Source organism: Vanessa tameamea, chromosome 10 (genome assembly GCF_037043105.1).
Source record: "Vanessa tameamea isolate UH-Manoa-2023 chromosome 10, ilVanTame1 primary haplotype, whole genome shotgun sequence".
Taxonomy (NCBI): Eukaryota; Metazoa; Arthropoda; class Insecta; order Lepidoptera; family Nymphalidae; genus Vanessa; species Vanessa tameamea.
The window spans coordinates 12378291-12396600 of NC_087318.1; the positions used below are offsets into that span (position 1 = coordinate 12378291).

An 18310-nucleotide genomic window follows, 5' to 3' on the forward strand; every position below is an offset into this window, starting at 1 on the left:
TGCCAATAGTAAATAAAAAAAATATATAATTTTCTTAAAATATTTATTTACGAGGTCTGCCTGCAACTTTTTTACTTCCTGCTGTTTGTTTGTTTTTCCCGCCAAACGATAATGGTTGTTCTGAAAAAATAATACTCAATAGTTTTTAAAGCAATAACTGAAGTAGAACAGGCGCTTTTCTATGGAAGCCACCCTTGAAATAAAGGACAGACAACGATAAACACAACTCTATATATGCATGTCTTTGCACTCAAAGGTATTTTTGAGTGAAACAATTAGTTAAAAGGACTTGGTTATCGTTCCAATGTCTACCTTGTGTCTTTAGAAAACATCACTTTTAACAGTGTTGCCATATTCAAAAGAAGTTATAACTGTTACGGTGCGAACAATCCCTATTTATATAATATGTTTAGGGTACAAACCAGGTGGTGCAATTTTCAGTGATATATCGTATGTTTTGCTTTTCGGTCGTTTCGCAGCTGGTTCTAATTTTTCTGGAGTTTCACTCGGCGTCACAGTTTCTTGAGTAGCAGCCCAGCCGTCCTGATTGTTGAAAATCGGAGATTGGTCAATATTAATAATTTTATCAACAATATAGGTACTGTATATTCAGAAGTGTGAGGTTACTCACCTCTGGGTCTTCAATCTCCGGCGCGATGGGCAAGAAGGACAGCATGTTCTCGTCCTCCCCCTCCTCGTCGGAGCTGCAGAAGGCCGCTACGGGTTCGCACGTGGTCACATCCACCTTAATGACATTTTTGCAATTATTTTTACATTTGGGCAAATTACGACAGATATTTGACGGCTTGATCATTACATGATGGTAATTTGTGATGTTGAGTATACGTTGTGATGATGAGTACCAATTTTTTATTGAGAAGGCAGACGAGCATATTAGCAATCTAATGATAATTGGTCAGCTTCGCTTACACACAATGGCGCTGCACCAAACCTCGCACCTCGAGCTCCTCGTCGTGGCGGCTCTCGCCAGCCTGGTCGACGGAGCGGTCTTCGTCCTCGACGTCGAACTCGCTCTCCCGCTCCTCGTACTCTACGTTCTCGTCCAGCTCCTTGAAGTCGGGCGCAAAGGCCGACCAGTTCTCCACTTGATTTTGTGCCCAGATCGATACTACCCCTGGAGGAACATTCACTTCGTACCAGACGAGATGGTCTCGAACTATAATATACTTAAAAACAAATCTCAACTCAGTATAAAATAGACAGCCTTGATTTGCTTTAACTATAGATATATTCGTTATTGCTATGGTCACATGGTGATGATTTTGGTATATTTAGATATACCACAAAAAATAGACAACAAGTTTTACTAGCATGAAAAAATTTTGAACATAAAGACCCAAAAATAATTGTTAAAAATGTTCTTAGATATTATATTATCTTGGTCCATAATACTCCTAAATTATTCTAAAAAGTATGAATTATACATATTTGTACTAACTAACTGAATACTAAGACTAATTGTCTCTGAGATATGTGTAGTTAAGCATATGTACCAGCACTGATACTGGCTATGATGGGTCGGATGGGATGCCACACGACGTCCAGCAGCAGCTCCCCCTTGGTGCCGTGGAGGATCTTGACGAGGTTCCCGATGGACTTCTCCCACACGTAGAGCGCATGTTGGCGCGCCGAGCCCGCACAGATGTACTCGCCGTCACCGGAGAAACAACATTTCTTCCAGGTCGTTCTGTTGTCAAATAATTTTGTCTTATTATCGGTATTTTATTAGTAATTTGTTTACTAATAAAATACCAATGTCTACTAATAATATTAAATCCCAATGTCTTTTATATTATATAATAATAATATTCCATCTAAATAAAATGTGACAGAATGAGAATATTATTTTATTTAATTAGTAGCTTAGTAATTATTACCAATTGTGGTGGATTTAAGATTACTTGTGAGCAGCATCTAGTAGTAGAAGTTAGCAGTTAATTATTTCCTATACATTAATAATTTACATTAATAATTACTTGTAAGAGATTTGTAAGATGAAATTACTTACTTGTTAACAAGATCCTGTAACTTTTGTATGGGCTCTGGTTCTCCATTTATACCAGATTTTAATACAGTTTTGGTGTCATATACTCTTATTACTCTATCTGACGTATTTACTAGAAAACAACTGAAACAATGAATACAAAACATACTAAATACTATACTATATATATATTCCATACTAAGTTCTTTTTTTAACAAGTAGTATTTTAAGTCACTAAAAACATAGTCCCTGCATTAGGAGACTTAACTCTTCCTACATATATTAGAATACAGAAAAAAATATGATCATAATAATACATTTACTAGCATTACTTTTAAACTTGATTGATGACTTTGATTACCTAGTAAAGTACCGATATATTTACTATTAATTATTAGTTTTGGCATTACTTCTTACTTCTATATTAAACAAATGCATGACTAAAGTATATAACTTATTGAAATTCTGACATTTTATGTTCTGCAAAGGATTGCCGTAGAGCAAAAAATATTAAAAGTATAGTAAAATAAAGAAAACAAATTCTACGTAATGTTTTTCACTTTAGCATGGAACAAGAGAAATCATGTAATACTTAATGTAATTACTTACTCGCCTCGTCTAGCAAATTCTATACTCTTTATGCCAGTAGTGCTTGATGTACCAACTGTGATTTTGAAACTAGCTTTGACTGTCAACGATTGAGAGTCTAAAATTAAAATCTTTCCTTTGGCATTTCCAGTATACACATGATCACCCCGTCTATCAAATGAAGCTATAACATTAATGTCACCCTGAAAAGAATATTGAATTTCATTTTAATCAATTGTGGTTTACTAATAAATGGGTATTTGTCACACTGCTATACCACTGCTGCTTACTTTATATCAGCCAAACTCAAGGTTTGCACCTAGTAATCTGGATCTGTATAGATCCGTGGTCTAAAATCAACGAGTCAGTCATATCTAATGTTATTTTGATGATTGGTGATATGTAATATCAAATTGGCTTGTAGGTACTCACATCATCGTCGATAGGTAATATCTTGTGTTCTCCATCAGTATCAACTAATAAAGCTGCATGTCGCATGGGGCAAACCAAAAACCGTTTATCATTTCTTGGATCAAATTGAACTCTAAGTATTGGTGTAGGAAACCTATAACGCTGCTCACATTCTCCTGATAATACATCCCAGATACAAACATTGTGGTCTGTTGAAGCTGATAATAACTAAAAATAAATAATATTCTAAGCACAAAATAACTGATGAAATCTTATTACTCTTTATGCATTTTTTTATATCATACTATTTTAGTGTCTCATTTTAAAACTGTTAAGACTCAACCATTGATACACCTAATAGTTTTTACATGTTGATAAAATAATAATTCAAAACTATAAAGATAAATGCAATAGATAAAAATATACACATCAACTAATCTGTTTTTAAATGTAAATTTATTCATTGATTTCTACACATTATTCTTTAAAAATTGAACAAATATTCTTACTTTTTTACAATTTCTGGACCAACTCAAACTACAGACTGGATAGACATGAGCCGATAGAGATTTTGCAATTCCTCGGGTGAGGAAATCCCAAATAAATATTCTGCCATCATTACATCCCACTGCCAGCAATGTGCCACGACGATTGAATGAGCATGTAGCAGCTAAGGATATTGAATCTAATGTACCGTCAAATTCCTAAAAAATATATGAAAAAAGGCAAATTTTGTTGATAAATTTTTACAAACTTGATTGTAACAAATTTATATTGGTATTATATCATATAAAACGTACAAACCTCTGGATAGTTTTGACCAAATGATTCTGAAAAGACATAATATATTTTAAAAATACAGCAATAGTTACCACTTACATAGTACAAGAGTAAGCCAATAAAAAAAAATTTAAATGTTTATTTACCGAGTAACTCTAAATTCATGTTTATTACTACTATTACGAATTAGTATTAAATATCAACAAACATTAAACATCACTTTAATAAAATATGCGATTGTATATAACTTATTATGAAACGGTTGTTTTTTCTAAACAGAAAAAATGCCGCAATAAACAGGCGCGAGTAGAAGCTTTCCTTTTGGTCATTGTTACTTGTCAAGTTGTCAATGTCATATGTCACCATAAATAATACGCAAATGTTAGTCGGATACTTGTACGTGATTTATTGTTATCATTTTCAACAACTAGGTACTTTCTGCATTAGATCAGTTTATATTAGGAGCATGATGCATTATTCCGTTATACCCTCTGGCCCCTCCCTAATTTTCTGCTTATTTGTGCGAGCGTGATACATATACTTAGTTGCTATACATTATTATGAATAATACTACTTAATAATCGTGATTGCCTCATTTATTTATTTTATTGAGCCGGGTTTATTGGTTATTAATTAAGCCGGGTATGTAATGGAAAATGATAAAGGAGCAAGTTAAACTTCATGCGCTGGACTAAAAAATCAATTAATAGATGAGATAAGAATAACAAGTCAAATGAGAGGTAACATTTTAATTAATTTATATGAAATAATTGCTGTAGTTAAAAATTCCTAATATTTAATCACCTCTATATATTTCTACTTATTATACATAATCTGTCAAAATCTTATTACCCTATTCGCTTTCGCAGAGTTGAATACCTAATTATTTTTAAAAAAAAATCTTTGCTATTGCTCATTCGCTCCTACGCTCGAGAACTGACATTTTGATTTACTTTGATAAAGTTCTGTTCCATTCTCATAGAGCAATTTTCGATAACAGTGTAATGGATATAAGGTATCATTGCGAAGCTTTATTGGTCATGGTATGATTATATATTTTCAGGTTTTTGAATATTACTGATTTATTCAAATTTCGTTTAGATAGTATTTTCACAGCAGTAGGTTGAAATTAGAATTGTCTTCATTCTTTTTTAATATTTTTATTGCCACCCGAAAGGATTTTAGCAAACAAAATAAAAAAAGTTTTTGGCTCATTTTTTTTTTATTTACTCTCAACAATTGTATTAATACAATATGCAGTTGAATAAATACAATAATATTGTTAAATATTAGTAATACTTACCTATAATCATTAAATATATTTGTACAGTCATTCTTTATATATTTATTTATATAACTAATAGTATACAAGTGGTATCGCTTATAAAAATAAATAATAACAAATGATATAAATCACGAAAATTTACATTGTTTTTTTTACCTGTAATCTTTTACTTACTTCTAGGATTTACAACTTTTTATACGAACATTTTACAATGTTAATTTATACAATTTTATGCATTCATTTTATCGTCAACTTATTAACAAAATAAGGTACACTAATAACGTAGGGTTAACAACAACACATTACGTATGAATATCGTTCTTTTCTCTATTAGAGATTAAAAAATAAAAAACCTTCGACATACTGATTAATATGGGTCATATCAAAATTGTCATATTTTATATGCACTACTATTTAAGTATTTAGCTTAAAGAAGGAGTGAAGGAGATTATTAAAGATCCCGAACGATCTCGAATGATATCACGTCAATTAAATATCAAAGATGTTTATTTGTCTACCTCTCTTGTGGTTGGAATAGGCTGTACGTGGTATATGGATGTAAACTGGATCAGGTTAGGATTAGCGTTAGTCTACAGTTTTAAAAATATATATTAATATTATATCATCCAAATCAATAACAACAAAAAACAGGCTTATCAACTTAAATATAATCTGGTATGGGTGCCCAAGAGATACTTACTATATTTGAAAAAAATATTCTGAGATGGCTTAATTAGAAAAATTGTAGGCTAGAGCTGTGTCATTTGTAAATATTTAAAGATTTCAAATAGCCTTCTTATTCATCCTTACTTTCTTAATAATTAAGGGTCAATGACCTAATATGATTTATAAATTATATTGTCTATGATAAAATAAATAATACATTAAAAATAAATTGTTCACATTCAACAACACAAAAATATACATTCGCTATATACTGTACTATCACATAATTGTCGTATGACTAGATAGAGAAATTTTGTATATATGTAAATGCTATACCTAATTCTATTTTGGTCCTTTCATTTAAAAGTAACAAAAAAATATCATACTTATAATACAACAATAATCTTATCCTTACAATTGCAAATGATTTTAGAACTACGTGTCACGTAATACATTAATTTTTTTTTAAATGCGGTTTTATTTCATCACTGTAGTGATTTCATTTATAATTAAGTAACTATTTATATTATTATGTTATATTGATATCTTAAAGTCTAGTCGAAAATATAGATTGATTCTGAGTTTTGGTTTGTATATTTCGTCCGCCCCACTTGTCTGCAATGAGCCGAACGCAGAAGTCCGGTACGAGTGTGCAGATTATAACGACTATATTTAAGAAAGCGAAGGAAGGCGAACTCAAAAGTCTAATATAGGTGCCTAAAACGTCGCCATCGACTTGCCTGAAAAAAAGGGCATATTTAGTAACATTAATGACTCCTGTGAAATAAGTAATACATACGCAGGATATGTATTCCTTCAAGCACATGAATTTTCAGTAGTGCTCACAGTTTTTGCTTAATAAAATATTAACACTCATGTTAAATAGGAATAATATTTACTCATAGTACAAGCGAAACAAATCAGCACCTCTAGTGATGTAACATAAATATCGAAAGACTTACATGTCATGAAGCAGAGAGTAAACGGCGTTGAAAGCGACGTAGAGGAGCACGGAGAGCAGCGCCGAGGCCGCGTACACGAGCGTGTGGTAGCGCGCCTGCAGGCTCAGCTTCAGCGTCACGACCACCATCATCAAGTGGAACAGGCAGGCGCCGAACGACCTGGCGAACAAACGCGACTTTTAATTGACACTTGAGACGAGTTCGTTTTTTCGGATCGGTTAAATGCTTTGGTGACTTCTGTGTTTTATACATTATATAAATATTGGATAGATCTATATATTAAAAAAAATAGGAGAAAGGTTTAAAACACAGTTCTTAAGGTAATTTTAGGATTAAATTATATTTCTATGCTCAATTCAAAACACTTCAATAATACGTTACAAAACCAAACTGAAAACATCACTGCCAATAGACACCGGCACTGTAAGAAATATTAACAAATTCGCCAATGAGCTGCCAACTTTGGCAAATAAAATGTACCTGTGGTTTCACTGGCTCTCTCACCCTTCAAACCGGGATATACCACTATTGTGGATTCGTATTTATTTTAGACGGATACTGCTAATTGGTATATCTACTTACCATAAATCGACAGTTTTCCCGTCCATGCTTATTAGGGACGTATCGAACAACTCCTTCGAGAAGTAATATATGACTAGGGAATGGTAGAGCGCGGACACAAACCACGCACAGAAATGGGACCAAGATAACAGTTTGTTTCTTCTTATTTCTCTGTACAATGTTGGATTTCTTAAAACAAAAATAAGTAGTAAGTAAGACTTAAACATTTTTTCTTTATATTAATTTAAAAGCGCTCACATATACAAATACATAAACAATAATTTATGTGTTGCTATTAATTTTAAATAAATTCTTAGAATTCGTTTTCGAAGTTTTGTCAATAATTAATATATTTTTATGATAACGCTCATTTACTAGCAAGTTTCCTAGTTACTTAGTTTATGTAAAAAACTCGAGTTTTAACTAATTCTTACATTAAATAATGACTGTTTTATTTTATTTTATATTCAGTAGGACAACCAACAGTAGATACAATATCTACTATTTACAGGTAGTCTTACCATGCACTATATATAGTTCAACTTACTTCATAAGAAGATCCGCAGGCCACCTCTGGTCAGTGACAGAGAGTATGAGGCAAGGAACTGACGTAAATAGGAGGTTGTAGAATGTGAGATACAATGAGTCAAATATCGATTGTGTTGAAAAAGCTGAATTGGATTGGAAAATTAGCTGGAATATGAAAAAATATGACGTTAGTAGGTTTAATCTTTAGATAAAATTTTGATAGTTATAAACCTCTCAAGGATACTGCATTCAAATTTTTGAAAATATTTTGCCATTTAAAGCCTGTGATATTCTATGTCTAATCAAATAAATCAAGTAAACTTTTCAATGAAGCATTTTTAAGTGTCAATATTTCAATATTTCATCGTTTCGGAAAGCAGCCTCCAGAGAGAAGAAATGGCACGACTCTCAAGAAGCTCGCATAATTGCTCTTTTAAATAACCAGATTTACAATTATATTAATGTTTACAATTATTGATTAATCACAACTGTATTGAAACCCGAGCCTAAATCGTATAATTTTAACTAATAATAGAATTAATAGATAATTTTGTCTTATCTACGTCTAATCACTGGGGTAATCGTTTTAATTTAACGTTCTTATGTTGAACAGGAGTGTGTTTTAATAATAATAAAATTAACAAACCATAATATTTCCAAGGACTAGATTCTTGTAAAAGAAGAAGTGTATGAGTGTAGCGAGCCGCTGGTAGTACCAGTGTCCCATGACCAATAACATTTTCTTAACCATCGCGAATTTGGTAAATGCAAAGTCCGCTGATCTGAAATATCGTCATTCATACTGATTACACGTCAAATAATCGGTAATATACTTGTCCATTAATAAATACATAATTATTATTTTAGAACATATGTATAATATTAAATTAATCTTTATTTTTAACAGTTTAATTTATAACACGGTATTTGTTCTACTTTGAAAACTCTTTCATTTTTCTTAATAAAAATATCATGTATGTGTATTTAAGTATGCTAGCCAAGTTAATTATATCAGCCATGAATGCTGAATATTATAAGCATTCGTTCATATGTACGATACTAATGTTTCTCACAAGTTTAATCGAATAGGTATTCGCTTTCAGTGTACCTTGCAGCTTGGTGGCCTTCTTTTCCGAAAATTCCAAAGCCGACATGCGCCTCCTGTATCATGGAGATATCATTCGCGCCGTCTCCTATCGCAGCTGTTACAGGTCGTTCTGGACTTTGTTTTATTAATTTAACTATCTGAAATAACGAAAAAAAAAAATATAATAATTTATTTGAAAAACTGTTTATTGAATTAGCCTATCTGTAATATCACATTAGGGATCTATCACGACTTTACAATGAATACAATAAATATTTCATTATTTATTACCATTTATAAATAAACTAAATTAGTAAATATCAACAAATAATATGAAAGAGATCGCTTTATATACCTAATTGTAAAGGGCATTTGTATTGGATTAACTCACTTTCGCTTTTTGTATGGGTGACAGTCGACAGCACAGTACCGCGTCACACTTCATAGAGATATCAACAAAGGTACTCGCGAATGGTTTGTCCAGGATGCAACTCATACTCATACCGTCGACTATCAGCGTAAAATCTCTGTAACTTGGTTCTTGTAATGTTCGCTGACAGATATTTAAATTAGCTTCCAATGCTTCCTCATTATCTATATTCACGAGAAACATTCTTCTATCATTTTCGGAAATGTGTGCACAAGATTGGGCGACGTTGATCGCTGTTTCTACCTGCAATTAGAAGATTTGTATTTTTGGAACTTATTAATTCATATTAGGAGTATTATCCTTTTCGTTTTAAATAATTATTTATTAAGAAATTTAAATATACTATATAAGTATACAATTCACTGATAAGTCATCGTGTATAAGAGAAAGGAATAAAAAAAATATTGTTATCATGACTGCAGTTTTCATTAGTAATTCAATCGTTTTGAAGAAAAAATACAGTCTAAGAACATTTGTTTCAAATAATATTTCGGCTCCGTTGGTCTAGTCGCTAACATGATAGCACCCTAGGATTCAAACTGGGTTGTTTATCACATCTCTCACCAATAAACCTGGAATCTAAATGAGAGAATAAGACAGTGTTCAGGTGTAGTATAACATTTCCTTTAATTTGGTCCGCACATACATCATTAGCATCACCTGACCTTGTCTCCGGTGAGCACCCAGGTGCGTATGCCGGCGCGGCGCAGCGCGGCGAGTGCGTCGGTGACGCCGTCCTGCAGACAGTCCTCCACCGCCGTTGCACCCACCAGGGTCAGCTGTTGCTCCAGCACGCGGTACTGCTGTGTAACCTGCTGGAGCCCCTCTGCGCTTTTGCCATCTATACTTTTGATTGCTGAATATTATGAAAAAAAAAAACAACGATTTAACTACTCCTTCGTAAAATTTCAAGTAAATCTATTCCGATCAACTTGATAAGTACTAAATTAAAATACAAATATATAATAGTTCGAAACAACAAATTTCACATTTATAATTTTAAGAGTTTGAAAAAATTTCTGGCTCTGAGATATTAAGGATATAAGGCAACCAGAAATAATGCTCAATGCTACGCCACTCAAGAAAACTAAAATATGATGTCCTTCGTTGATCCTGGCTCGCTCACCCAAGTACCAAGTAACAGCAACCAAACGATTGGAATAATTAGTGATCATTCACTACTTATTCCACATAGGAATCATTGTCTACCTAGACGGGTTGGCACTTAGCCGAAGCACCAAATAATCCAGAGATCAACTTACTAAATAAAAATTCAGTCTGTGATTATTTTGTACTTACATTCAGATACCCTTTCGTATTCATCCTCTGGTATTTCTCTGTATGCTATCGCTAACGTTCTTAAACCTTTGTTTGCAAATATATTTATGTCTCTATCAGTTTCTTCTATTAGGGCAGTGTCTTTGCAAATCGGAAAAACAGATGTCTCAGCACCCTTACAAAACAACCATATCTAAAACAAAAGGTAATGCTATGACAAGATATAGTGATGAGTGGGGAAAAAAATGGCGCGGATCCCACAAAAAATCATAGTGATTTGTGTACTTTATATATATATTTTTCAAATAATAAAAAAGTATTTTCGACAACTTAGCATAATATATTCCAATTCTAAGAAACTGACTTTATCAGTCTATAAACACGATTAATAAATCTATAGATAAGGATCATAAGAAAGGTGCCTTATTTTTTTTTCTATTGAAACCGTTTTCATGTAGCTTCTAAAACCACCTTCTTTTTTTAAATAAAAATAAAATTAAATAAAAAAAATCGAACCTTCCCATTCTTATCTCTGACAATGACCGACATTCTTTTTCTCTCCGACGTAAATTCTATAACTTGTAATCTTTCATACAGTTCAGTATTTTCTCCGATTCTGAGCATTAAAGTATTCCCTTCTTCTCCTAAGAAAGTAACGCCAACTCTGTCCGCTAGTTCGACGAGAGCCTTCTCGTCTGGGCTGCTGCCCTGGTAGTCCATTTTACTACCGATATCATGCATGATCGCATTCCACGTCATGTCCTCAAGTACACTTTTATTGTTCAATTTGTTTTGTTTCTTTCTTCGGAATATATTCATAATTTGTAAATTCTCATTACCAGAGAACCTTGCGCTTAATTTTTTCATATCTTCACTGGACACTTGTACCGAATGACATAGAGCGAGGATTGTGAAGAAAAATGTAATGTCTGTCTGAAATAGAAAATAGTCGCTACAGTTAACCTGTTATTGCCTCGTTACTGAATCAAAACACAAATGAATGAAATACATTTTAGGTAGGTTGGTTCAAATAATTACTTGGATTAATAAGATTTTATCCATTTGAGAATAGTGGTATAGACTATATAAAAAAACTCAATTAAGTATCTTCACCAAACTGAAATAACTGAGGTTAGTAAGAATACAATTCAGAGAGTTCAAATTCAGAACCCTTCTGTAACAAGAGAAACATCTCATAAAATATCCTATAGTAGCGAATTAGAGGATGAATCCATCAGGTATATTTGTGGCTTGATGTGCCCCTGTGATGTTTTACCCCCTTTATTCGTATTATAACATATTTTCATACAATCCCAGAGGATATTTGAAAAAATATGAAGATATTTAGTTATTATAATTATGTAGCATTTAGCATTTACGCGTATGTTATATTTTTTCATACACACAACTGATTTTAATTGTAACCGTTTGAAAGGTTGTTGTTTCCCAGAAGATAACACAGAACTGTTTTGTCTCTCGAAGTTTATGTATAGATATTATTATAATATTTTTTATTTATTTACACTCATGCATAATAGATTTTTAAATATAGAATACAAAATTATAATTATTATTAATGTCATTGCCCTTGTTACTTTATCTGTTGATTAGCCAAGATTTTATTATCAGGTTAAGCAAATATTTAGTGAAAAGTATATGTACGTATACGTATGTATATATGCATAAGTAACTGGAAAAAGACAAAAAAAATAAAATTATTGAGATTTATTTTATCTGGATTCATAGAATACTAAATAATTATAAATTCATCGCGTAGTTTGTTCTCAAACAAGATAATCAAGGATCTAATATTAAAAAAAAAATTAGCGATTATTCACTTTTTAAATGTTAAAAGTAGTAAAATTGTCTATGTCTTAATATCAGTGTCTTTGATTAGTTCAATTATTTAGACGGTAGGTACGACAAATGGCTAAGTAAGAGTAGGGCGAATAACCGTCTAAATAATAACGTAGGTATATAGTAAATAATAGTAAAGAGAGACTTATAAACCGAATTTACTTAGTGATAACAAAAAAATGACAACCAATCAAAGGCGAGACAAAACTATTGAAAATTTCAATAACACGATTATTGTTTTTATATATAACCTCTTCGCAAACATTTTAATATATATAAGAATAAAAGAGTAACTACTGAGTTTCTTGCCGGTATGTCTGCATAATTCTAACTATGGGTTTGAATTGACCTGAAGTAAAAAGACGAAATTTGTCTAATGGTCATCTTCGCCCATATAAACTATGGGATCATAGCGTAATCATCCAAATGCATGTATAAAGATTTACCAATACAATTCGTAAGTTATGTTTATTAAAATATAAAAGTAAATATTGACCTGAAATGTGTCTAAAGGCTCGTCGAACCGCTCCGTGTCGTACAACTTTGAATCCCTTTCCTCATAAATTTGACCCTTAATGGAACACGCTTTGAACACCATGAGATTCTTAGTTAGAGTTCCTGTTTTATCTGAGAATAACACTTCCACTTGACCCAATTCTTCGTTTAGATCAGACGTGTTCGCTATCGCCGGTCTTCCAGTTTCCTCACATCGAAGGTCGTCATCCCATCCGATAAACAGGGCACCTTGAAATTGACATAATGTACTTATATCAAATACATATTAACAAGAGGAAGCCTTTGTCCAGCCGTAGCATATTTATGAGTTGTATTAATAATATATACGCCAAACATATTTAATTTTTTAGATTTTCTTTGTAATAACAATAATAATAAATTTAAAGATCTTTCATTGATTTTAACACAGACAAATAAAGCTCAATGATAAAGCAATATAAATTTACGTTATGAGCATTAATTACGTCGAGTAACATAAACTCACCGATAAATTTGTACAATTCAATCGTGACGTACAAGGACATTGGTATGATGTAGTAATAAAGAAGCAAGAACGAAAACAAATCCTGTAAAATACTCGAAAAGCTCAGAGAAAATGTTGATTCCATTCCTAGAGTCTCGTTCCGTCCCGGGTTTAACTTCTCTATCACGACCTTGGCAACAAATGATCCTGTTATCTCTATGATAAGAAGGTAGATGAACAGTATTAGGAATCTGTTGACTGCCGCTTCACTCGATGAGAACTTATTACCTGAGTACTTTGAATTAAGAGCGAGTTTCGTCTCTTCTCCTGAAACACAATATTGTATTTTATCTGTGCAATCTTGGCGTTGGGTAACCATAAAATCATTATTGATACAGTCTAATGATTGATATGTCTTAATTGATTTTGTTAAATAATATTGTACACTTCTATAGGTTGTATGTACAATTTGATTCCTCAAATGTATATATTAAATAACTACTCGGAAATCAAACAAAGACAAACGAGTCACTCTTGTTCATTGACATTGATGACTGGAATATGAAGACCATTTGTTTTGTTCAATAGTTAATAGTAATTCACAATGATATTTTAAGAAAGACATATCAATCATTACACCATCGCTGTGATGACTAAGATATTTTATCCTTTGTGTAATTACAAAGCAAAGTACACTGCATTTCTGCTTAGCGGGCAAATAAATGGTGATTGGTGGAAAAAGAATGATTTTAAATTCTACGATATTTAATTTCGAAGTTCACCTGTATAAACGGCGCAACCAATCGCCCATTCGGTGTTTTTAACCCTGGATCCTCTTAACATTACGTTATCCGTTGACAGAGCCAGGCTGTCTAAGCCGGGTATCTCAAGACGTCCATAAAACGTGTATAGATCTGCTACCGGATGTGGGACCTCTATACGCATGCCGTGCGGTATTATATCTAGGTCAAATAAAAGGAGATTAAACTCATTTGGATGTGTTTATCGTAGATGATAAGAAGATGACACGTTCAGTATTGGCGTTATCGATCACCTGTAAAGTGCCGACTTAAAATCTGTATTTGAATATGTATTCAAATACAGATTTTAAGTTATTTAAATTTATGAAAATTGGGAACAATTTATCTTCTTTTTTCAAGGACAGATTAAACTGAGTTATTCGTTATATTAATATAATATATTGTCATAGAATAATAAGTTTTATTAGGTTATCTAAGTAATTATAATGAGTAAGAGCAGTAATTAATAATTTGATATACAATAAATTGTGTTTATAAATTCAAATTTTAGTAGTAAGTCATATTGTAAAAAACAGATATGAGGTTACATAAAACTATTTTATCGTTATAAAACAAAATAAAACATTTTTTTATTGATCTGTAATAAATAACACGAATGACTCATAACTACTACATTATTAATTATAATGTTTTTTTTATTTATGTTTTCCCACAAATAAATCTAATGAATATACAATTGAATTTTTTTTTTATAGGTTAGGTTAGATAATTATCTTTAAAGTTACCGGCTGTATATCCTACAAATGGGGGTGGGACCCTCACTGTCTTTAAATTGGTCTCGCCATCCAAATTGGCGGTGGTGACGTAACATTTTCCCTTTTCGCCAGCTGCGCACAGAAGCACCAGGTCAGCAGGTACTTCTCTACCGCGTTTCACGCGAACCAGCGTTCCAGGTGCGATTGACGAATTCCGTACTTCTTTTATTACACCTTTGTGGACTGTTTCCACTGTCAAAGAGAGGATTGTGTTACATTATAGTATAATTATGTCGTTTGTTTTTAGATGTAATTTATAGATCCGCGAATTATTAACATTATTCTTCTTCTAACAAAAAAATAATTTCAATTAAATATTTCTTTTAATTCAATAAAAAAAAAAAAGGTCCAATTCCGATTTTCCAAGATATGTCCATCAAAGGAGAGCCGAAATTGGCGTAAGGCGTGTCCACTATGATATCTAAAACGCAGAGAAATCTGCTTTGAAGTTGCCAGCCATAGCCGTAGTCATCAGGTATCATCATCATGAACAAGTTGTTGTTTAAAGGTGTGTCCTTAAAAGGCAACGTTGACAAGCGAGAAGGCGCGCGCCTTCTCGCTTGTGCGAGCCCTCCATGTGCATTACTATGAGTGACGCTCGTGTTTACAAAATGTCTTAGTGTGCGTGAAATGACCAATTAGTGATAGCGAAATAAAATCAGATTTGATTTGATTTTTTCATTTGTCGATTATATGTCGATAATTTAACATTGAGACGCGTCTTTCTGAGTGAACAGATCTATAGTTGAATATAATAATCAAGTAACTACACATTTTCACATTTGTAAAAAGTATTAAAATTGTCTTTGATTAATAATTTATATAATATTTTCTAGTACGTCAGTAAGCTATGTCAGAGCAAGATCTATACCGGAAGGACTGTAATAATAATCAGTATATAGTGTAAATACTAAGTAAACAAGACTCAAGACTCAATAGTGATAAATACACAGTAGGTGTAACGACCAGTAAAACAAAGGTGTCTTTAAGTTTGTTATCTTTACAATGCTATAAATATTTCGGAACTGATACGGAAAGCTTTGTTTAGAATATGTTCTTAAGATCATTAAATATAATATATAAATATATAAATATTTATTATAATATATAAATATTTTGTACTTAAAACGAATACAGACATTATGTAACACGACAACAGACTCAAATTTAACCGTGATAGTTATGTCGAATAGATTACGTGGACTTTGACAAAAAATCACAAAGTGTTAAAAACTAGGCAAGCACTACTTCCTAAAAAGATCAAGAAAAATTGAAAGATTTTCTTTATCATGGAACCAAATACGTGAAATCCAAGAAATCGCCGGTTTAAGAATCGCCAGTCAAGATCATAGCTCAGCGATAACATAACATGACAAACAGATAAGTCAAGGCGAAACACCGTTTCCCAGAGATAAGAAGATAATCACAAATTTCGTTTATCTGAAGTGGGTACCATTATTTTTAAAGTTCAAGTTTTCTATTTTGCAATGTATTCATTTGATAAGACTTTAATCATTCTAAAATATGGACACAGTAACAGCCTTTAAATTTCTCACTGCTGGACTAAAGCCTCCTCTCCTTTGAGGAGAAGTTTTGAGCATATTCCATCACCCTGCTCCAATGCAACCCGCATGGAGCAGCGTGGTGGAATATGGTAGATACACATTTGGTAGAATTTCGTTGAAATTAGACACATGCAGGTTTCCTCACGATGTTTTTCTGCGCCGCCGAGCACGAGATGAATTATAAAGAGAAATATGGGTTTTACCACGCAATCATCGGTTAAGGTGCACGCGTTCTAATAACTGGGCCATCTCAGCTCTGCACGCGTTCTAATCCCGCAACTAAAATATGGTCACGGTCTTTTTTGGACGTCATGTGAAATAAAGCTTAGGACTAGCACCCAATTGTCCTGCAATGACCGTCCTCGTTAAGGATTAGAAATGCCGCTGGATAGTTTATGCTTATCATTGTGTCTACTTCTTATCGCCCACTTGCATCCACAGCATCTCTCGTACCAAGCTCGTCATAGCAAGGTTTATATTTCATTGACAACTTTCGTTTGTATGACGTAGACATACTTATGGGTTATTTTAAATAGTTTGGCCAAATTTGAAAATTGTCCATATTTTTGTAATAAAACCAAATTCGCAGTTCTTTATTATTAAACTACTAAATTATATTTTATATTGTTATGATGTGTTTTTAACGTCAAAAGTCAAGGTCAAATAAAATTAGGTGAAGTTATATATATGCTTTGCTTAATAAACTAACACAAAAAGATTAATTATTCGAATCGTTCTAGTACTCCCTGAGAACTTTAAGTTCCTGAGTCTTAATGCTTTTGTAATACAAATATAGATTATTCTACCACTAACTTATCGCGATTTCTTCGAAACTATATATATGACCAATTTCAATCGCAAAGAATCAAGGTATTCATGTATATAACATTTTTTTAAACTTTTGATGTCACAGTAGGATTACCATTTACAAATGTCAGTCGTGAATTACTCGTTTTTTATAGACTAAGAGGAAGTGAGAGGAGAATTATTTATATATATGTGTAGAAAACATTTTAAAATGAGGTCACTAAGGTATGATGAATACCTATATAAAGTAGTATTACGTTTAAAATTATTTATTCGTTGCACTAGATTAACAGAAATTAACCTAATCTATTAGGAACATATTTAAGCACGGTATCTTAAAGCGACGTAACTAAATAAATATATATAAGTAAAATAACTAAATATATAAGTAAATTGACTTCTTAAATACCACCGACACAATTCGACCAGTGGAATAAATTAATCGCAAAAAGTACTCATTCATATTCATTAAACAATATAGAAAAATAGCTTACCGATTTGATTGTTAACTTTATTGTCTGCTTTATGCCGGAGCCAGTCCTCGTAGCCCTGCTTGACAGCCGTCACCAGAACCATGAAGCTTAAAGGCGCGATGCTCGTAAACGGAGATACGGGACTGTCTTTAACAAAAACAATAATATATATATCGTCTAATGCCGTCAACATCTACCCGCAAACGTCAGTCTCGTGAACAAGACATTCGTAGATAATGTCGAAATATCGAGCTCCACCAAATAAAAATAAAAAACATGGTAAATATCCCGTTTTAAATACTGTTAGTAATAAAAGTAACCATGTTAATTTAAAATCTTATATATATATATATATATAACAATAATAAGATAATGTCGGTATAATTTTCTAATACTGATTTTTGCTCTTTATTTAAGAGCACTTTTGGAATCAAAATCATAATCGAAATTTGAAGATTTCTGCACAAATTTT

The 18310-nt window shown here is 32.3% G+C and overlaps 2 protein-coding genes across 2 annotated transcripts in view; both read right to left on the bottom strand.

Moving 5' to 3' along the window:
* Window positions 1-26: 26 nt before the first annotated feature.
* Window positions 27-4118, bottom strand: LOC113391340 (retinoblastoma-binding protein 5 homolog). The gene is made up of 11 exons (XM_026627281.2): window positions 3931-4118; window positions 3809-3834; window positions 3514-3708; window positions 3026-3232; window positions 2615-2796; window positions 2030-2149; window positions 1515-1708; window positions 960-1135; window positions 632-745; window positions 423-543; window positions 27-120 (listed from the first exon to the last, which is right to left on the bottom strand). Exons 1-11 carry the CDS (start codon window positions 3947-3949, stop codon window positions 44-46), a joined length of 1431 nt encoding a protein of 476 aa, XP_026483066.1. The 5' UTR covers window positions 3950-4118; the 3' UTR covers window positions 27-43.
* A 2137-nt stretch (window positions 4119-6255) lies between these two features.
* The window catches only part of LOC113396108 (phospholipid-transporting ATPase IF), a 28887-nt gene continuing 16832 nt past the window's right edge, over window positions 6256-18310 (bottom strand). The window contains exons 3-17 of the mRNA XM_026633953.2: window positions 17860-17985; window positions 14964-15185; window positions 14200-14379; window positions 13439-13744; window positions 12935-13182; window positions 11098-11514; window positions 10603-10774; window positions 9969-10159; window positions 9265-9546; window positions 8895-9031; window positions 8433-8568; window positions 7806-7951; window positions 7280-7447; window positions 6698-6856; window positions 6256-6475 (exon numbers count right to left, since the gene is read on the bottom strand). Coding sequence (XP_026489738.2) covers window positions 6283-6475; window positions 6698-6856; window positions 7280-7447; window positions 7806-7951; window positions 8433-8568; window positions 8895-9031; window positions 9265-9546; window positions 9969-10159; window positions 10603-10774; window positions 11098-11514; window positions 12935-13182; window positions 13439-13744; window positions 14200-14379; window positions 14964-15185; window positions 17860-17985 — 3083 coding nt within the window. The 3' untranslated portion in view covers window positions 6256-6282. The remainder of the gene's footprint in view (window positions 6476-6697; window positions 6857-7279; window positions 7448-7805; window positions 7952-8432; window positions 8569-8894; window positions 9032-9264; window positions 9547-9968; window positions 10160-10602; window positions 10775-11097; window positions 11515-12934; window positions 13183-13438; window positions 13745-14199; window positions 14380-14963; window positions 15186-17859; window positions 17986-18310) is intronic.